General features: G+C 49.2%; 1 protein-coding gene across 1 annotated transcript in view; it reads left to right on the forward strand.

The window, feature by feature from the left end:
- The window catches only part of LOC129705356 (unconventional myosin-X-like), a 208,885-nt gene that overhangs the window by 109,407 nt on the left and 77,306 nt on the right, over positions 1 to 22,172 (forward strand). The window contains 7 exon segments of the mRNA XM_055648890.1: positions 4,497 to 4,631; positions 7,929 to 8,053; positions 9,435 to 9,448; positions 9,916 to 10,000; positions 12,245 to 12,400; positions 18,611 to 18,771; positions 20,607 to 20,753. Of these exon segments, the coding sequence (XP_055504865.1) occupies positions 4,497 to 4,631; positions 7,929 to 8,053; positions 9,435 to 9,448; positions 9,916 to 10,000; positions 12,245 to 12,400; positions 18,611 to 18,771; positions 20,607 to 20,753 (823 nt within the window).

Here is a 22,172-nt window from a genome sequence, read left to right on the forward strand (position 1 = left end):
AGCGGTGGCCTTTCAGAAGCCCGAGCACTTGTTTGGTGTCCAATAAAATCAGATACAATTATCTTTCTCTTTGCTGTGGTCAAACTGACAAGGAGAGAATCTTTGTGGATCTGAAGTCTTTTATGCTGAACCAAATGATGTGATGCTAAGGTCAGATGCAGGTCAGGAATGGTTAAGGTGCCATCACGGTGGCGCAGCGGTAGAGTTGCTGCCTCACAGCGCCAGAGACCCAGGTTCCATCCCGACCACGGGCGCTGTCCATACGGAGTTTGCACGTTCTCCCCGTGACCTGCGTGGGATTTCTCCGGGTGCTCAGGTTTCCTCCCACACTCCAAAGACGATAAGGTTTGCAGGTTAATGGCTCGGTGTACACGCTAATTGTCCCCAGTGTGTGTAGGATAGTGTGAGTGAGGATAGGGAGATCGCTGGTCGGTGCGGACTCGGTGGGCCGAACGGCCTGTTTCCGCGCTGCATCTCCGAACTAATCTAAACTACAAGAACTCTGATCAATCCAGGCTCTCACAACAAAGCTGGTCCTTTTCAGAACATAGAACAGTACAGCACAGGAACAGGCCCTTCGGCCCACAATGTCGGTGCCAAACAGTCTGAAGAAAGATCCCAACCCGAAACTTCACATCTACATGTTCTCCACAGATGCTGCCTGACCCGCTGAGTTACTCCAGCACTCTGTGAAACGTCACCTATCCATGTTCTCCACAGATGCTGCCTGACCCGCTGAGTTACTCCAGCACTCTGTATATTGAATAAGATTTCTAAGATGTTTGTGACTCTTAGTTCAGTCTAAGTTATTATGTTTGTCACGTTCAGTGAAAAGCTTTTTGTTGTGCGCTATCCAGTCAGCGGAAAGACTACACATGATTCCAATCTAGCCGTCCACAGTGTACAAGTACACTTCTGTACTCCTTGCCTGACGGGAGAGGGGAGAAGAGGGAGTGACCTGGGGTGAGACTGGTCCTTGATGATGCTGCTGGCCTTGCCGAGGCAGCGTGAGGTGTAGACGGAGTTGATGTACAGTTTTGGTACTGGTCTTAATTATTGTCATGTATAGTGAGTTGCAGTGAAAACCTATGCATGCTACCCAGTTAAGGTCATGTTCATAGGATCCAGGAATGGTATTAGGTCATTCGGCAAATCAAGTCTACTCCGCTATTCAATCATGGTCTGTTGGGGGCGCTGCGAGTCGGCTGCCCTGCCAGCAGCATGTTCGTTATTTAGACTTTTTGTGTTTTTTTTAGTGTGTCCAAATGTTTGTTTTAGCGTCACTCAGTGTGTGGGGGGTGGGGGGGAAGGGGGAAACTGTTTTTCAGTCGCTTTCTCAAGGGAGAGGAGACTTTTTCCACCTCCCCCTCGCGGCCTAGCGGCTTGGATTGGAGCGGCCTTTCCCGGAGTCGTCGCAGCGTGGACTTTTCCATCGCGGAGTGGGGGCGAACCCTTGCCGGGGGTCGCCAGAAACGAGTGCTCCGATCGCTGGCCTGGTGACTTTGGCATCGTGGGCTCTGTGGTCTGCGGAGCTTCTAGCCGCGGGTGTGGCATGGACTTACCACCCAGAGCCTGGGATCCCTCTCCGGGGATCGCCAGAGAAGAGCTCCTACCGCCAGCCTGAGGCCTATTGCATCCTGAAGCCGCAGTATCCAGGTGGGAAAGTGGCCAATTCGGGCACTCTAGGCCATGGAGGATGTTCGACTGTCCCGAGGTCGGAGTTTGGATCATCTCGACGAGAGGGCCTGTACATCGGGCCGTCCGTAGCAGCGACTACAAAGGGTTCATGGGCCCAACCACGGGTGAACAAAGGAGGAGGACTGGCTGAACTTTGTTGCCTTCCACCACAGTGAAGAATGTTGTGGTGGATGTTTGTGTTAAATTCTATTGTGTATTGTGTGTTCTTTTTAAGTGTATCGCTGCTGGCAAATTCATTTCACTGCACCTTTGTGTGTATGTGACGAATAAATTTGACTTTGACTTTGATCTATCTCTCCCTCTCAACCCCATTCTCCTGCCTTCGTATGTTATGTTATGGTATGTTAGCTTTCATAGCAAAAGGATTTGAGTATAGGAGCAGGGAGGTTCTACTGCAGTTGTACAGGGTCTTGGTGAGACCACACCTGGAGTATTGCATACAGTTTTGGTCTCCAAATCTGAGGAAGGACATTATTGCCATAGAGGGAGTGCAGAGAAGGTTCACCAGACTGATTCCTGGGATGTCAGGACTGTCTTATGAAGAAAGACTGGATAGACTTGGTTTATACTCTCTAGAATTTAGGAGATTGAGAGGGGATCTTATAGAAACTTACAAAATTCTTAAGGGGTTGGACAGGCTAGATGCAGGAAGATTGTTCCCGATGTTGGGGAAGTCCAGGACAAGGGGTCACAGCTTAAGGATAAGGGGGAAATCCTTTAAAACCGAGATGAGAAGAACCTTTTTTCACACAGAGAGTGGTGAATCTCTGGAACTCTCTGCCACAGAGGGTAGTTGAGGCCAGTTCATTGGCTATATTTAAGAGGGAGTTAGATGTGGCCCTTGTGGCTAAGGGGATCAGAGGGTATGGAGAGAAGGCAGGTACGGGATACTGAGTTGGATGATCAGCCATGATCATATTGAATGGCGGTGCAGGCTCGAAGGGCCGAATGGCCTACTCCTGCACCTAATTTCTATGTTTCTATGTTTCTCCCCCTTGATGCCCTGAAATCATACGACATGTCAAGCCGCATACAAAGAGAAAAATACCCGAGTGCCGAATATAGTGTCAGCGGAGCATCGTAGTCTTTAGACTTTAGAGATACAGCACGGAAACAGGCCCTTCGGCCCAAAGAGTCCGTGCTGACCAGCGGGTCACCCCGTACACCAGCTCTGGTCCAGCGGATACAGTAGATGAGGTTGGAGGGGGTGTAAGTGAACTACAATACTCGTACCCAATGTAGACACGAAAAGCTGGAGTAACTCAGCGAGACAGGCAGCATCTCCGGAGGGAAGGAATGGGTGACGTTTCGGGTACCGAAACGTCACCCATTCCTTCTCTCCGGAGATGCTGCCTGTCCCGCTGAGTTACTCCAGCTTTATTTTGTGTGTCTGTCTTTGGTTCAAACTAGCATCTGCAGTTCCTTCTTATACAATCTTCATGCCGTCGGGGTGAGTGAGTGATGGTCTGGGCTACGTCCACCATTCGCCGCAGTTTCTTAGAGTTATGGATGGAGCTGTCAATCGCCGTACTGTGATGCATCCTGGATAGCACGCGACAGAAAGGCTTTTCAGTGCTACTTCCTGACAGGGTCTGAGTCTGAAGAAGGGTCTCGGCCCGAAACGTCGCCTATTTCCTTCGCTCCATAGAAACATAGAAAATAGGTGCAGGAGTAGGCCATTCGGCCCTTCGAGCCTGCACCGCCATTCAATATGATCATGGCTGATCATCCAACTCAGTATCCTGTACCAGCCTTCTCTCCATAACCCCTGATCCCTTTAGCCACAAGGGCCACATCTAACTCCCTCTTAACTATAGCCAATGAACTGGCCTCAACTACCCTCTGCGGCAGAGAATTCCAGAGATTCACCACTCTCTGTGTGAAAAAAGTTTTCCTCATCTCGGTCCTGAAAGATTTCCCCCTTATCCTTAAACTGTGACCCCTTGTTCTGGACTTCCCCAACATCGGGAACAATCTTCCTGCATCTAGCCTGTCCAACCCCTTAAGATAGACGCTGCCTCACCCGCTGAGTTTCTCCAGCATTTTTGTCTACCTACTATATTCTGCGCTCTGTTCCCCTATACATCTATACATCAGAAGGTGTCCCTCCGGAGCCAATAAGATCATGGGTGACCCCTTCCACCCCAGCCACGGACTGTTCCAGCTGCTACGGTGTAGATCAGTGCTTGTTCCTTTAACCATAGTGACCTCCCCACTACTAACCACTCCCCATTGTCTCCAGTATAATTGTAGTGTCCCCACCTCTAGCTCGCTCTCTAGCTCCAGTGATGACCACGGACAGCTATTGCATAGTGTGAAACAGTAACTTTAATAAACAGTTGTAGTAAAAGACTTTGTGTGGAATAAGTCATTTTACATGGTGTCAGAAGTGGGATACGAACCCACGCCTCCACCCCAGGGTGGAAGCTACTTTGTCCCAGGCCCAGAGCCAATTCTACTGACCAACACTGTACCACTCCACTGTTTTTATAAAAATCGCTGTTTTTTCCCATTTTCCTTCCTCCCACAATATGTAAGATGTAAAAGAATATGTGATTCTGTTCCATTCTGTTTGTAGTTTGTTTGTTTTTTGCACAAAGTCCGCGAGCATTGCCACTTTTCATTTCACTGCACATCTCGTATGTGTATGTGACCAATAAACTTGACTTGACTTGAGTTTAGTTGAAGCATCAATGTCACTGGCTGGACCTTGTGCTCCACCTGGTGGTGAGGTTGGGCAAATGTCGCTGAGATCGATTCAATGGTTTAACACAATGTGTGTTTCGTTCCTCTTGCAGTGGAGAAAGTGGAGCTGGCAAAACCGAGAGCACAAAACTTCTGCTGAAGTATTTATCGGCCATGAGCCAACATTCGCTTGAAGCCACGGCTAAAGAAAGGATCTCCCAAGTTGAGCAAGCTATTTTGGAAAGCAGGTGAGAGATAGAAACATAGAAACATAGAAAATAGGTGCGGGAGGAGGCCATTCGGCCCATTTGAGCCAGCACCGCCATTCATTGTGATCATGGCTGATCGTCCACTATCAATAACCCGTGCTTGCCTTCTCCCCATATCCCTTGACCCCACTAGCCCCTAGAGCTCTATCTAACTCTCTCTTAAATCCATCCAGTGACTTGGCCTCAACTGCCCTCTGTGGCAGGGAATTCCACAGAATTCACAACTCTCTGGGTGGAAAAGTTTTTCTCACCTCAGTCTTAAATGACCTCTCCTTTATTCTAAGACTGTGACCCTGGTTCTGGACTTGCCCAACATTGGGAACATTTTTCCTGCCTCTAGCTTGTCCAGTCCTTTTATAATTTTATATGTTTCTATAAGATTCCCGCTCATCCTTCTAAACTCCAGTGAATACAAGCCTAGTCTTTTCAATCTTTCCTCATATGACAGTCCCACCATCCCAGGGATCAATCTCGTGAAGCTACGCTGCGCTGCCTCAATCACAAGGATGTCCTTCCTCAAATTAGGAGACCAAAACTATACACAATACTCCAGATGTGGCGAGCTGGGAGCGGGAGACTGTGGGCGTCACGGTGGCGCAGCGGTAGAGTCCCGGGTAGCGGCAGAGACCCCAGGTTCCATCCTGACCGCGGGTGCTGCCTGTACGGAGTTGGTTGACCTGCGCGGGTTTTCTCCGGGTGCTCCGGTTTCCTCCCACATTCCATGGACATACGGGTTTGTAGGTTAATTGCCTTCGGTAAAAATTGTAAATTGTCACTGGTGCGTGTGGAGGACAGTGCTAGTGGGCGGGCGGTCGCTGATCAGCGCAGACTCGGTGGGCCGAAGGACCTGTTTCCGCGCTGTATCTCTAAAGTCTAACGGTCGGGCTAATGTCCTGAAAATCTTAAATAACAAGTTCATTTTGTTCTAACTAGAATATTAAAACATAGACTAATAGAAATATGTGGCACAGGAACTAGCCCTTCGGCCCACGATGGTTCTGCATAAATGTGTGTGACACGACCCTATCTGCGCCTCTCATCATTTTATATACTTCTACCTGGTCTCCCTGCCCTCAATGTATAAAATCGTGAGAAGAATAGATCGCTTTATTGCTTAGATAGCTACAAGGTTGTTAAGGGCTTGGACACGCTAGAGACAGGAAACATGTTCCCGATGTTGGGGGAGTCCAGAACCAGGGGCCACAGTTTAAGAATAAGGAGTAAGCCATTTAGAACAGAGACGAGGAAACACTTTTTTCTCACAGAGAGTTGTGAGTCTGTGGAATTCTCTGCCTCAGAGGGGGACGGTGGAGGCAGGTTCTCTGGATGCTTTCAAGAGAGAGTTAGATAGAGCTCTTAAAGATAGCGGGATATGGGGAGAAGGCAGGAACGGGGTACTGATTGAGGATGATCAGCCATGATCACATTGAATAGCGAAGGGCCAAATGGCCTACTCCAACACCTATTGTCTATTGTCTAATGTTTATTTACGCTGAGGGGAAAATATTTAGTAGGAACCTGAGGGGCAAATGCAACAGGTGGTGGGTGTATGGAACAATCTGCCGGAGGAGATAGTTGAGGCTTTGACTATCCCAACGTTTAAGAAACAGTTAGACAAGTACATGGATAGGGCAGGTTTTGAGGGATACGGGCCAAACGCAGGCAGGTGGGACTGGTGTAGATGGGGCACGACTGTCGGTGTCGGCATGGGCAAGTTGGGCCGAAGGGCCTGTTTCCGGGCTTTTAGATTAATTTAGAGATACAGCGCGGAAAAGGCCCTTTGGGCCAACCGAGTCCACATCGACCAGCGATCCCCGCACACTGACACACGGGGAACAATTTACAATTTTTACCGAAGCCAATTAACCTACAAACCTGTATGTGTTTGGCGTGTGGGAGGAAACCGGGGCACCCTATTGGGCAGTCACGATGGCACAGCGGTAGAGTTGCTGCATTACAGCACAATGCAGCGCCAGAGATCTGGGTTCGATCCCGACTACAGGTGCTGTCTGTACGGAGTTTGTACGTTCTCCCCAAAGATGTGCAGGTTTGTAGGTTAATTGGATTGATTAATTGGTTTGATAAAATGTAAAAATGGTCCAAGTTGGCGATATGCAGAGTAGTGCCCTGCCGACTACAAAATTCAGAAGGTTCGGATGGATTCTACGGGGTTGAGAGGGAGAGATAGATCAGCCATGGTGGAGTAGACTTAATGGGCCAAATGGCCTAATTAGAAACATAGAAACATAGAAATTAGGTGCAGGAGTAGGCCATTCGGCCCTTCGAGCCTGCACCGCCATTCAATATGATCATGGCTGATCATCCAACTCCGTATCCCGTACCTGCCTTCTCTCCATACCCACTGATCCCCTTAGCCACAAGGGCCACATCTAACTCTCTCTTAAATATAGCCAATGAACTGGCCTCAACTACCCTCTGTGGCAGTGAGTTCCAGAGATTCACCACTCTCTGTGTGAAAAAAGTTCTTCTCATCTCGGTTTTAAAGGATTTCCCCCTTATCCTTAAGCTGTGACCCCTTGTCCTGGACTTCCCTAACATCGGGAACAATCTTCCTGCATCTAGCCTGTCCAACCCCTTAAGAGTTTTGTAAGTTTCTATAAGATCCCCTCTCAATCTCCTAAATTCTAGAGAGTATAAACCAAGCCTATCCAGTCTTTCTTCATAAGACAGTCCTGACATCCCAGGAATCAGTCTGGTGAACCGTCTCTGCACTCCCTCTATGGCAATAATGTCCTTCCTCAGATTTGGAGACCAAAACTGTACGCAATACTCCAGGTGTGGTCTCACCAAGACCCTGTACAACTGCAGTAGAACCTCCCTGCTCCTATACTCAAATCCTTTTGCAATGAAAGCTAACATACCATTCGCTTTCTTTACTGCCTGCCGCACCTGCATGCCTACCTTCAATGACTGGTGTACCATGACACCCAGGTCTCGCTGCATCTCCCCCTTTCCCAATCGGCCGCCTATCATTGGTGAACCGTTGAACCTGTGAGCACCCGGGGAGAAAACCCACGCAGGTCACGGGGAGAACGTGCAAACACCACACACACAGACAGCACCCGTGGTCAGGATGGAACCCGGGTATCCGGCGTTGTGAGGTAACGACTCTACCGCTGCGCCACCGTGCCGCTCATAAAAAGCGATGACTAACGACTCCATGACCAACTATTCCATCGGTGTGGGGTTAATATTTTGGGTGAGACCATTCTGAATTTTGACTCTCTATTCTAACCGACACTTTGTGTTCAACAGCCCAATCATGGAAGCATTCGGCAACGCCAAGACTGTGTACAACAACAACTCCAGCCGGTTCGGGAAATTCATCCAGCTGAACTTCTGTCACCAGGGCAACATTCAGGGAGGCAGAATCATAGATTGTATCCTTCACTCTACACCAATCCAATCGAGAAATGCTCATATGTTCTAGGAGGAGAATTTGGCCATTCAACCCATCCAGTCTACTCCGCCATTCAATCATCACCGATCTATCCTGCCCTCTCTACGTGCCTTCTCCCCATAACCCCTGACATCCGTACTAATCAAGAATCTGTCTATTGTTTAAGAAGGAACTGCAGATGCTGGAAAATCGAAGTTAGACAAAAGTGCTGGAGAAACTCAGCGGGTGCAGCAGCATCTATGGAGCGAAGGAAATAGGCAACGTTTCGGGCCGAAACGTTGCCTATTTCCTTCGCTCCATAGATGCTGCTGCACCCGCTGAGTTTCTCCAGCACTTTTGTCGACCTAAGAATCTATCTACCTCTGCTTTAAAAATATCCATTGACTTGGCCTCCACAGCCATCTGTGGCATTGAATTCCACAGATTCACCACCCTCTGACTAAAGAAATTTCTCCTTGTCTCCTTCCTAAAAGAACGTCCTTTAATACTGAGGCTGTGACCTCTGGTCCTAGACTCTCCCACTAGTGGAAACATCCTCTCCACATCCACTCTATCCAGGCCTTTCACTGTTCGGTAAGTTTCAATGAGGTCCCTCCCTCATCTTTCTAAACTCCAGCGAGCACAGGCCCAGTGCCGTCAAACGCTCATCATATGTTCTGACAATGATCCCCATTTACGTTCAAACGACTGATGTTCTCGATCGATTCGAACAGTGAAAGGCCAGGATAGAGTGGATGTGGAGAGGTTGTTTCCACTAGTGGGAGAGTCTAGGACCAGAGACCGCAGCCTCAGAATTAAAGACTCTACACAGAGTCGGGAATAAATTTAACAAAGCCAATTAACTTCTACAAACCTGTACGTCTTTGGGATGTGGGAGGAAACTGCAGCACGTAATTGAACGATACTCGATGGAAACAGGCCCTTCGGCCCACTGAGGCCTCGCCGACCGCCGATCACCCAATCACACCGGTTCATAGAAAATAAAAACATAGAAAATAGGTGCAGGAGGAGGCCATTCGGCCCTTCGAGCCAGCACCGCAAGGTTCCACCCCTTTCAATGTTATCCCACCCCCTAGACATGCACAAGGGCCAATTAACACACAAACCTGCGTGTCTTTGGAGTGTGGGAGGAAACCAGAGCACCCAGAGAAAACCCATGCGGTCACAGGGAGAACGTGCAAACTCCACACAAACACACACACAGATAGCTCCCAAGGTCAGGATAGAACCGGGTGGGTCCCTGGCGCTGTGAGGTAGTGACTCTGCCCGCTGCGCCACCGTGATGCCCCAAATTTGTCGTTGAATATCAAAAAAATCTGCTTTGCAAATTATTTCTCTTGACTCAAATTTTTGAAACAAAGATTTATTAGAAAAGGTAAGGATATTTTCTGATCGAAACTTTTAACAGTTAAAGCCCTGTCCCACGGTACGAGTTCATTCCAAGAGCTCTCCCGAGTTAAAAAAGAAATCAAACTTGTGGTAAGCATGGAGAATAAGCGTAGCGGGTACGTCGGAGCTCGGGGACGTCTCTTAGCGGCTCGTAACGCTAACGGCAGGTACTCGGGAAGACTCGCTAACGGCAGGTAAGCTCGGGAAGACTCGTGAAGATTTTTCAACATGTTGAAAAATGTCCACGAGAGCCCCGAGTACCAACGACTGGCCGTTACCGTAAATCTCCGAGTTCGAATCAGGGCGAACTCAGGACAGCTCTTGGAATGAACTCGTACCGTGGGACAGGGCTTTGATCTGCTATTTTCCTGCAGATTAAATTCTAGCCATTGATTGATTTTATCGTTTGGCCCGATATTGGAAATGAGATTATTTCCTTCTGTTTTTGTGCAGAACCGTGTGGTCAGACAGAACCCTGGGGAGAGGAACTATCACATCTTCTATGCTCTGCTGGCGGGCACAGATAAAGCGCAGAAAGGTAAGGACTGAACAAACTATGGAAGGTATGACCGTAAGTGATAGGAGCAGAATTAGGCCATTCGGCCCATCACGTCTACGCCGACATTCAATTATGGCGGATCTATCCCTCTCCCTCTCCCTCTCAACCCCATTCTGAGACTGAAGATAGACACAAAAACAGCTGGAGTAACTCAGCGGGACCGGCAGCATGCCTGGAGAGAAGGCATGGATCGGTGGAGGCGCTGCGAGTCGGCTGCCCTGCCAGCAGCCTGTTCGTTATTTCGGCTTTTTTTGTTTTTTTTAAGTGTGTCCAAATGTGTGTTTTAATGACTCTTGGTGTGTCATGTGTGGGGGGTGGGGTGGAGAAGGGGGGGGGAACCGCTTTCGGTCGCCTCCTCGACGGAGAGGTGACTTTTTACATGTCCCTTGCGGCCTGTGTATTCTTTTTTTAATGTACCGCTGCTGGCAAATCCATTTCACTGCACTTATATGTGTGTGTGATGAATAAAATTGACTATTGACTATTGGATGACGTTTCGGGTCTAGACCCTTCTTCCCTAACCAGTCTAAAGAAGGGTCTCGACCCGAAACGCCACCCATCCCTTCTCTCCAGCGATGCTGCCTGTCCCATTGAGTTACTCCAGCTGTTTTGTGTCTATCTTCGGCGTAAACCAGCATCTGCAGTTCCTTCTCACACATTCCAAGACCATTGCTCACCCGTTCACATTAGTTTAGTTTAGTTTAGAGATACAGCGCGGAATCAGTGTTCAAGAAGCAACTGCAGATGCTGGAAAATCGAAGGTAGACAAAAATGCTGGAGAGAGGGAATGGGTGACGTTTCGGGTTGAGACCCTTCTTTAGACTGGTTAGGGAAGAAGGGTCTCGACCCGAAACGTCATCCAAGGAAATATTCCCTTCACTCCATAGATGCTGGCGCACCCGCTGAGTTTCTCCAGCATCTTTGTCTACAGGCCCTTCGGCCCACCGCACCGATCTGCAATCCCCGCACATCAACACAAGCCGAGACATACTAGGGACAATCTGCACTTACACCAAGTAAACAAACACAACCCAATTAGCGTACAAACCGGCACATCTTTGGAGTGTGGGAGGAAACCGAAGATCTCGGAGAAATCCCACGCAGGTCACGGGGAGGACGCACAAACTCCGTACAGACCGCGCCCGTAGTCGGGATCGAACCCGGGTCTCTGGCGCTGCATTCGCTGTGAGGCAGCAACTCTACCGCTGCGCCACCGTGACCCCCCATGTTATCCCACCTTCACATCCACTCCCTATATACCAGGGGGCAATTTACAGAGGGTCAATTAACCTACACACCCGCACGTCTTAAGGATGTGGGAGGTAAATGGCGTACCCGGAGAACACCCACGCAGACAATGTGTTAGACAATAGGCAATAGGTGCAGGATTAGGCCATTGGGGCCTTCGAGCCAGCACCGCCATTCAATGTGATCATGGCTGATCATCCCCAATCAGTACCCCGTTCCTGCCTTCTCCCCATATCCCCTGACTCCGCTATCTTTAAGAGCCCTATGTAGCTCTCTCTTGAAAGTATCCAGAGAACTGGCCCCCACCGCCCTCTGAAGGGGCTGTCCCACTTGGACGACCTAATCTGCGAGTCCAGAAGAGTGCCTTTGACCTTCAAGCTCGAGGGCACTTGCCTGGAAAGCACTCGCGTGGAGAAGGGGAGAGATGGGGGGGGTGGGTAAAGTTTAATAAAGTTTAGCGTGCATTTAACATTACCGGTCGGTTTTCCTTGGTGGTGATCTCCCAACGATCCAATCAAAATGGCCGATCAGCAAAGGAGACTGCCTACGGCTGCCCTCGACTGCCTGTAACTAAATAGCGGCCCCACTCCACTGCACTACAAGTTCAAAAGACCCGTGCCGACCAAATTTTACCCGCGGAAAATTTTTCAGCATGCTGAAAAGCTTTCCGCGACCTAGCTGGAACTTCACTCGAGCATGAAGGAGAGTTCCAGCGACCTCCTAGGACCTCGTGTCGACCATGGTGCGAGTTTGAGTCGAGGGCAAACTCTTCTAAACTCGTAGCTTAGGTCGCCCAAGTGGGACAGCCCCTTGAGGCAGAGAATTCCACAGACGCATTAAAATGTGAAAGTAATGAAAATGTAAAATGTAAAATGTGAAATGTTGACCACTCTTTAGACTGCCGTTAATCTGAACCGTCATAAAGAATGTCCTGTATTAGACTGAATGACATATATACTTATTTTTATTCTGCAGAAATGTGTTATTTATCAGAGCAGGAGAATTACTATTACTTGAGACAGTCCAGCTACGCATTGGACAGTTCGATTGATGACAAACAGACCTTTCAGGAGGTCATGGTAAGGTCTATAAACTTGTTGCCGGGTGGTTTTATACATCTCGTTATAAGTTCATAAGTGACCGGAGCAGGATGAGGCCATTCGGCCCATCAAGTCCACTCCACCATTCAATCATGGCTGATCTATCTCTCCCTCCTAACCCCATTCTCCTGCCTTCTCTCCCATAACCACTGACGCCCGTACTAATCAAGAATCCATCTTTCTCTGCCTTAAATATATCCACTGACTTGGCCTCCACAGCCGTGTGTGGCAATTAATTCCACAGATTCACCACCCTCTGACTAATTCACCATCCTCCACCTTCCTAAAGAAACATCCTTTAATTCTGAGGCTGTGCCCTCTGGTCCTGGACTCTCCCACTAGTGGAAACATCCTCTCCACAACCACTCTATCTAGCAATGTTACAAAATTTTGAGATTTAAAAAATCAAGTCTGTAATTTATCCCATCAGATAAAGCATAAAAATAAGTTTAATTTGACACCTAATTCACTTTCATATCTCAAGTATTAAAAAAGTTATGGCCATTTTCATACTCATAGCATCTTGTTCCCTATTGATTTTCTATGGACATAACAAAAAAGCTGTGATCATGGACAGTCAAAAGGCCATAACCTTCTTAAAAATTAAGAGAACTGAATGAAATTTTCAGTTATCGTAGATTGAACCATTCTGAAACAAACATAAAATAATCTAACTTGGATGACCTGAAATTAAAGCATATAATTAGTTATTTACCCAAGTGTAGCAAATTTCAAACTTCAATTACTAGATCTAAACATCTATCCATTTCTTAATAAATGATTAACATTTTTAAATAGCCCAAGTGTCCAAATAATATTCATAAATAATTCACAATAAAACATGATTTTTAAATCTCATTTACATTAATTTATAGGCCAAATGGAAGGAATTTAGTATTCAATTGCTGTAAATTAAAGTCCATTTTAAATCAGCTTTCTAGTGGGTTCCTGTGGAACGCGCTGGTTTAGAACGTTCACATTACGCTGGATTTGTGCCCTCAAATGCCCAGAAAAATACTGCGGGATATAAAAAGCCCAAAATGAGCTACTCAACTTAGAAAACTTTATATACAGGGTTCTTAAGAAGCCCCTTTTAATGTAAAAATAAGGTACATACCTTTAATTGTTTGCTTTATAAAACCCTGGGGCTGCGAGAGGTCGCGGGTTTAGAGAGTGGTTTTTAAACTACTATAACTATTATACAAGGCCATAAAAACTAATAATACCTTTTGCGACGGGGTCTTTCAGCGATTTTTCGTTAATGATTTACTAGGCTGAACATTTTCGATTGCAACAGCCTAGTAAAAATTGCGTTTTAAACCCGCCCCCTCTAAACAGCGCCAAAATCACACACACGGGGCTGGGACAGATTCTCAGACACGATTCAGGTAGGTTTTGTAACATACCTACTCTATCCAGGCCTTCGTGGGCAGGCCTTGTAGCGATTCACACTCATTGCATTCTCTCTGCAGTAGATGTTCTCCCTTACTTTACATTCATGTTTAAAGCCATAGGACAGGCCCTTCAACCCAATCTGTCCATGCTGACCCAGTCTTAGAGTCACGCAGTGTGGGAACAGGCCCTTCGGCCCAACTTGCCCACACCAGCCTACTTGTCCCAGCTACATTAGTCCCACCTGCCTACATTTGGTCCATATCCCACTAAACCTGTCCTATCCATGTACCTTAATAGACATGCCTGCTCCGGCAGCTCATTCCATAAACCCACCAGCCTTTACATGAAAAAGTTACCCCTCGGGTTCCTATTAAATTTTCCCCCCCCACCTTAAACCCGTGTCCTCTGGTCCTCGATTCCCCTACTCTGGGCAAGAGACTCTGTGCGTCTACCCGATCTATTCCTCTCATGATTTTATACACCTCTATAAGATCACCCCTCATCCTCCTGCGCTAAAGATAGTCTGGTTGTCAGGGGTTATGGGGAGAAGGCAGGAGAATGGGGTTAGGAGGGGGAGATAGATCAGCCCTGAATGAATGGTGGACTTGTGGGCCGAATGGCCTAATTCTGCTCCCATCACTTATGGGATGAACTTATAGAGTGTTGGAGTAACTCAGCAGTAACTCAGTAAGTCAGGCAGAAAGACTGTGATTCTAAAAAACACAGTTAACGTCCTTAAATTCTGGGGTCGTGAGATGGCAAGAACGTGACTTTTGTGAATATATCACAAAGTGTGAATAGAAAATGTGACCATCTCTTCCTCTCCCTCTCCCTCTGTCTCTGTCTCTGTCTCTGCCTCTGTCTCTCCCTCTGTCTCTCCCTCTGTCTCTCCCTCTGTCTCTCCCTCTGTCTCTCTCTCTCCCTCTGTCTCTCCCTCTGTCTCTCCCTCTGTCTCTCTCTCTCTGTCTCTCCCTCTGTCTCTCCCTCTGTCTCTCCCTCTGTCTCTCCTCTGTCTCTCTCCCTCTGTCTCTCTGTCTCTCTCTCTCCCTCTCTCTCTCCCTCTGTCTCTCTCTCTCTCTCCTCTCCTCTCTCTCTCTCCCTCTCTCTCTCTGTCTCTCCCTCTCCCTCTCTCTCTCTCTCTCTCCCTGTCTCTCTCTCCCTCTCCCTCTCCCTCTGTCTCTCCCCTCTCTGTCTCTCCCTCTCCCTCTCTCCCACCACCACTCTCTCTCTCCCCTCTCCCCCCCCCTCTCTCCCCCTCCCTCTCACCTCTCTGTCCCCCCCTCTCTCTCACTCTCCCTGTCCCTCTATCCTCTCTGTCCCCTCTCCCCTCGCTGTCCATTCCCCCCCCCCCCTTTCTTCCCCTCCCTCTCCTCCCCCCCCTCTTTCCCCGGTTCCCCTCTCCCTCTCCCTCTCTCTCTCTCTCTCTCTCTCTCCTTTATACTCACTCTCTCTCTCTCTCTCTCTCTCTCTCCTTTGTTCTCTCTCTCTCCCTCTCTCTCTCTCTACCCCCCCTCCCCCCGCCCCTCTCCCTGCCCCCCGCGCCCTCTCCCCCCCCCCAGCGCGCCCCCCTCCCCCACGAGCCCGCTGTTTCTCTCCACCCCCCCCCCCCCCCCCCCAGACCCCCCATCCCCCATCCACCACCCATCCCCCATCCACCCCCCCCCATACCTCACCTGTGCCCCAGGAGTCTGTCTGTGGGGGGGGGGGGGGGGGGGGGGTGTTTCCAGGTGCTTAGTCGCTCACTCTCCAACCACTGTCAATGTTCACGTTCAGTTTACTGTTAGTTCAGAGACACAGCGCGGAAACAGGCCCTTCGGCCCACCGAGTCCGCGCCGACCAGCGATCCCCGCGCACTAACACTATCCTACACACACTAGGGACAATTTACATTTCCACCAAGCCAATTAACCTACAAACCAGCACGTCTTTGGAATGTGGGAGGAAACTGAAGATCTCGGAGAGAGTCAAGGGGGGAATGCAGTCACGGGGAGAACGTACAAACTCCGTACAGACAGCACCCATAGTTGGGATTGATCCCGGGTCTCCCCGGAGCTGTGAGTGCTGTCAGGCGACAACTCTACCGCTGCGCCACCGTGCCACCCGGCCTTTAGTTTAGAGATGCAGCACGGAAACAGGCCCTTCGGCCCACCGGGTCCGCACCGACCAGCGATCCCCGCACACTAACACTATCCCCCATACAAGACAAGTAGGTCCACTGGATGCACAAGGTCTCTTGCCCAGAGTAGGGGAATCGAGAACCAGAGGGCGTAGGTTTAAGGTGGGGGGTGTGGGGGGCGGGGAGGTTTACTAAGAATCTGAGGGGTCACTTTTTCTTGCAAAGGGTGGTGGGTGTATGGACCAAGCTGCCGGAGGAGGTAGTTGAGGCTGGGACTATCGCAACGTTTAAGAAACATTTAGACAGGTACATGGATCGGACAGGTTTGGAGGGATATGGACCAAACGCGGGCAGGTGGGACTAGTGTAGATGGGACATTGTAGGCCGGTGTGGGCAAGTTGGGCCGGAGGGCCTGTTTCCACGCTGTATCACTCCATGACTGGGGACAATTTGCAGAATCCAATTAACCCAAAAACCTGTACGTCTTTGGAATTTGGAAAGTAACAATAACACACAGAAGAAACCCACGTGCTCCGCAACTAGTGTTGCCAACTGTAACGGTATTAGCCGGGACATCCCGTATATTGGCCTAAATTGGTTTGTCCCGTACAGTACTGCCCTTGTCCCGTATTTGACCGCTACTACTCGGGTCGAGGGGACTGTCGGGTCGGAGCGCCGCGTCCGGCCCCCCTCACCCGTCCCAACGTAGTGCAGCCCATGGAGTGCAGCAGCAGCAGCAGCAGCAGCGCCTCGCCCGTGGCCCCGTCGGTCGGTCGTTCGTTTACCGCTGACACCATCACCAGCCCTCCTTCTCCTGCCCGATCATCGGTTCATGAGTTGGACGGCGTGCAGCAGAACACAAAGCCCAGCCGGCGGGCCAGCTGTGGAGTTTTGGCCCGGGCCTCGCGACGTCACACGCAAAGTCTGGCCCCCGGGCCAAAACTCCTCAGCTGGCCCCACCGGCTGGGCTTTGTGTGCAGTCCGGCACCCGGGGCCAATTCATCATTCACCCAGACACGGCCGAGTCGGTCAACGAATTGCCGTCGGTAATTTGTCCCGTACTTTGACCTTTTGTCCCTTATTTGGGAGTGAGGGTTAGCGACACTACCTCCCACACTCCAAATACTTACAGGTTAGAAGGTTAATTGGTTAATTCCAGGGATGGCTGTCATATGCTGAGAGAATGGAGCTGCTGGTCTTGTACACTGTGGAGTTTAGAAGGATGAGAGGGAATCTCATTGAAACACATAAGATTGTTAAGGGATTGGACACGCTACCGGCAGGAAACATGTTCCTGATGGTACACAAAAAAGCAGCAGCATCTATGGAGCGAAGGAAAAAGGCAACGTTTTGGGCAAAACCTGTTGAGTGTCTCCAGCTTTTTTGTGTACCTTCGATTTTCCAGCATCTGCAGTTCCTTCTTAAACAACATGTTCCCTATGTTGGGGTACTCCAGAACCAGGGGCCACAGTTTAAAAATAAGGGGTAAGCCATTTAGAACGGAGACGAGGAAACACTTTTTCACACAGAGAGTTGTGAGTCTGTGGAATTCTCTGCCTAAAAGGGCGGTGGAGGCCGGTTCTCTGGATACTTTCAAGAGAGAGCTAGATAGGGCTCTTGAAGATAGCAGAGTCAGGGGATATGGGGAGAAGGCAGGAATGCGGGGTACTGATTGGGGATGATCAGCCATGATCACATTGAATGGCGGTGGTGGCTCGAAGGGCCGAATGGCCGACTCCTGCACCTGTTGTCTATTGCTTCTGTAGATTGTCACTGGTGTGTAGGATGGAACTTGTGTGAATGAGTGATCGCTGGTCTGCACAGAGTCACAGGGCCGTAAACTAAAACTGAGCTTAGCGCATAAGATTGCCGCTCATCCTCCTGCGCTCCAAGGAATAAAGTACTAGGCTGTTCAACTTTTCCTGATAGCTCAACTCCCTGCGAATTCTTGCCTGAAGGGAGATGGTGAGAGGGGGAGTAGGGGGAGTGACTGGAGGTGCGACTGGTCCTTGATGATGCTGCTGGCCTTGCCAAGGCAGCGTGAAGTGTTGATGGAGTCAACGGAAGGGAGATCGGTTTGCCTCGAAGGTAGACACAAAATGCCGGGGTAACTCAGCAGGACAGGCAGCATCTCTAGAGAGAAGGAACAGGTGACGTTTCGGGTCAAGACCCTTCCTTCTCTCCAGAGATGCTGCCTGCCCCGCTGAGTCACTCCGGCATTTTGTGTCTACCTTCAGTTTAAATCGGCGTCTGCAGTTCCTTCCTGCACAGGTTGGTGTGTGTGATGGTCTGGGCTGCGTCCACTACTCCCTGCGATTTCTTGCCTGATGGGAGAGGGGGAGAAGAGGGAGTGACCGGGGGGGTGAACCGCGGTGGTCTACGGCGATCTGCGGATCTATAAAAGCGTAGGGGATAGGGCAGTCGCGGTGGTGCAACGGTTGAGTTGCTGCCTGACAGCAAATGCAGCGCTGGAGACCCGGGTGTCTGTACGGAGTTTGTACGTTCTCCCCGTGACCTGTGCGCGGGTTTTTCTACGGGAACTTCGGTTTCCTCCCACACTCCAAAAGACGCGCAGGTTTGTAGGTTAATTGGCTTGGTGTAAATGCAAAAATTGTCCCTAGTGGGTGTAGGATAGTGTTAATGTGCGGGTCGGCGCGCACCCAATGGGCCGAAGGGCCTGTTTCTGTGCTGTATCTTTAAACTAAAACTAAACTAAACTAAACTAAACAGGCATGGTGCCTCCGTTCATCTCCCTGGTTGTCTTTTTCTCAGCGCTGGGCAGCGCAGCGGTGCTGCTTGGTCTGGATCCCGGGCAGCTGGCAGAGGTCCTGACCCACCGCTCGATGATTCTCAGGGGCGAGGAGATCAGCACTCCACTGACGGTGGAGCAGGTAAGACACAGCCAGTAACACAGCAACGCACCCCCCCCCACCCCAACAATAGACCCTGTAACACTGGGTCAAACCTTCGTCAACACTTGGATCAGAATCAGTCCAAACGCTCACACGCTTTCTGTGGAAGGTGGCGAGAGACAATAGACAACAGACAATAGGTGCAGGAGTAGGCCATTCGGCCCTTCGAGCCTGCACCGCCATTCAATGTGATCATGGCTGAGTCGTTGGTCATAGAGTTACAGAGACTTGAGTCACACGGCGTGAAAACAGGCCCTTCACACCAACTTGCCCACACTGTCCAACATGCCCCATCTACACTAGAACCCACTGCCTCCATTTGGCCCATATCCCTCTCCCCAGAGATGCTGCCTGTCCCGCTGAGTTACTCCAGCACTTTGTATCCACCTTCCCTCTAACTTGCCCACACCAACCAACATGTCCCATCTACACTAGTCCCACCTGCCTGCGTCTGGCCCGTATCCCTCCAAACCTGACCAAACCTATCCATGTACCTGTCTAACTGTTTTTTAAACGTTGGGATAGTCCCTGCCACAACTACCTCCTCTAGCAGCTTGTTCCATACACACACCACCCTTTTTATTAAATTAAATAATTATTAATTTCTTACACTGCGCTGTAACTTTTATTCTTGTATTTTTTACTTGTCTTATTCTATTCTAGCTTGTTTTTATTTTCAATTCTTTTTAATGACTTTTTAATGACTTAATTGCTTTTTAATGCTTAGTATAAAGCACTTTGAATTTCCTTCATGCTGAAATGTGCTGTATAAATAAACTTGCTTGCTCTGTGTAAAAATATTGCCTCTCACGTTCCTATTAAATCTTTTCTCTCCTCACTTTAAAACTATGTCCTCTGGTCCTCGATTCCCCTACCCGATCTATTCCTCTCATGATTTTGTACACCTCTATAAGATCTCCCCTCATCCTCCTGCGCTCCAGGGAATAGAGACCCAGCCTGCTCGACAATAGACAATAGGTGTAGGATTAGGCCATTCGGCCCTTCGAGCCAGCACTGCCATTCAATGCGATCATGGCTGATCATCCCCAATCAGTACCCCGTTCCTACCTTCTCTCCATATTCCCTGACTGCTATCTTTAAGAGCCCTATCCAGCTCTCTCTTGAAAGCATCCAGAGAACCTGCCTCCACCACCCTCTGAGGAAGAGAATTCCACAGACTCACAACTCTGTGTGAAAAAGTGTTTCCTCATCTCTGTTCTAAATGCCTTACCCCTTATTCTTAAACTGTGGCCCCTGGTTCTGGACTCCCCCAACATCGGGAACATGTTTCCTGCCTCTTGCTTGTCCAAACCCTTAATAATCTTATATGTTTCAATGAGATCCCCGCTCATCCTTCTAAACTCCAGAGTGTACAGGCCCAGCTGCTCCATTCTCTCAGCATCTGACAGTCCCGCCATCCTGGGAATTAACCTCGTGAACCTACGCTGCACTCCCTCAATAGCAAGAATGTCCTTCCTCAAATTAGGGGACCAAAACTGCACACAATACTCCAGGTGTGGTCTCACTAGGGCCCTGTACAACTGCAGAAGGAACTCTTTGCTCCTATACTCAACTATTCTTGTAATGAAGGCCAACATGGACCCTGCACCTATTGTCCATTGTCTCTCGCCACCTTCCACAGAAAGCGTGTGAGCATTTGGACTGATTCTGATCCGAGAGCTGACAAAGGTTTGACCCAGTGTTACAGGGTCCATGTTGGCTTTCTTCACTGCCTGCTGTACCTGCATGCTTACCTCTCCCTGTAGCTCAGAAAGCAGTGGAATGGAATCTGAATGATGTTGTCTACCCCACAGGCAGTGGACTCGAGAGATTCCATGGCCATGGCACTTTATTCGCAATGTTTTACTTGGATGATCAGGAAGATCAACGGCAGAGTGAAAGGCAAGGAAGACTACAAATCAGTGGGAATCCTTGACATATTTGGATTTGAAAACTTTGAGGTATTAATGTTTTTTGTTTTTCACAATGCCATGACAGAATATTCTTTAGACTATAGGCTTCAGGACGGCACGGGTAGAGTTGCCTCCTCACAGCGCCAGAGACCCGGGATCCATCCTGACTACGGGCGCTGTCCGTACGGAGTCTGTACCGTTCTCCCCGTGACCTGCGTGGGTTTCCAACTGGTGCTCCGGTTTCCTCCCGCACTCCAAAGACGTGCAGGTCAATTAGCCTTTGATAAAACTTGTAAATTGTCCCATATGCGCAGCTTAATGCTAGTGTACGGGGTGATCGCTGGTCGGCACGGACTCGGCGGGCCGAAGGGCCTGTTTCCATGCTGTATCTCTAAACTAAATTTAACCTTAGTGATTTAACAGCGCCCCTCGGCCCACTGAGTCCGTGCCGGGCAGCAATCACCCTCAACACGAGCACTATCCTACACACTGCAGACCATTTTCAATTCATAATGAGTAAGTAAGCTTATTGGCCAAGTATTCACATACAAGGATTTTGCCTTGGTGCTGCGCCCACAAGTAACAACATGACATACAGTGACAGTTACGAATGACTCAGAAAACACTAAACATTAATATTAATAAAACATTCATGATAAAACACCATTGATACTGAAACCAATTAGCCTACAAAACCGCACGTCTTTTGAGTATGGAGGGAAACCAGCGTACCTGGAGAAAACCCACGCAGATCACGTGGAGAATGTACAAACTCTGTATGGACAGCACCCATAGTTGGGATGGAACCCGGGAGTCTGGCGCTGTGAGGCAGCAAAGTCAAGTCAAGTCAAGTCAAGTCAAGTTTATTTGTCACATACACATACGAGAAGTGCAGTGAAATGAAAGTGGCAATGCTCGCGGACTTTTGTGCAAAAGACAAACAACCAAACAACCAAACAAACTATAAACACAATCATAACACACATATTCTTTTACATAATAAATAATGGAAGGAAAAACGTTCAGTAGAGTTAGTCCCTGGTGAGATGGGCGTTTACAGTCCGAATGGTCTCTGGGAAGAAACTCCTTCTCAACCTCTCCGTTCTCACCGCATGGCAACGGAGGCGTTTGCCTGACCGTAGCAGCTGGAACAGTCCCTTGCAGGGGTGGAAGGGGTCTCTCATGATATTGTTGGCTCTGGAGTTGCACCTCCTGATGTATAGTTCCTGCAGGGGGGCAAGTGAAGTTCCCATAGTGCGTTCGGCCGAACGCACTACTCTCTGCAGAGCCTTCTTGTCCTTGGCAGAGCAATTCCCAAACCAGATGGTAATGTTCCCGGACAAGATGCTTTCCACCGCCGCTGCGTAGAAGCACTGGGGGATCCTCGGAGACACTCTGAATTTCCTCAATTGCCTGAGGTGGTAAAGGCGCTGCCTTGCCTTACTCATGAGTGCTGAGGCGTGTGAT

The sequence above is a fragment of the Leucoraja erinacea genome, chromosome 2, assembly GCF_028641065.1.
Source record: "Leucoraja erinacea ecotype New England chromosome 2, Leri_hhj_1, whole genome shotgun sequence".
In the NCBI taxonomy this organism is placed as follows: Eukaryota; Metazoa; Chordata; class Chondrichthyes; order Rajiformes; family Rajidae; genus Leucoraja; species Leucoraja erinaceus.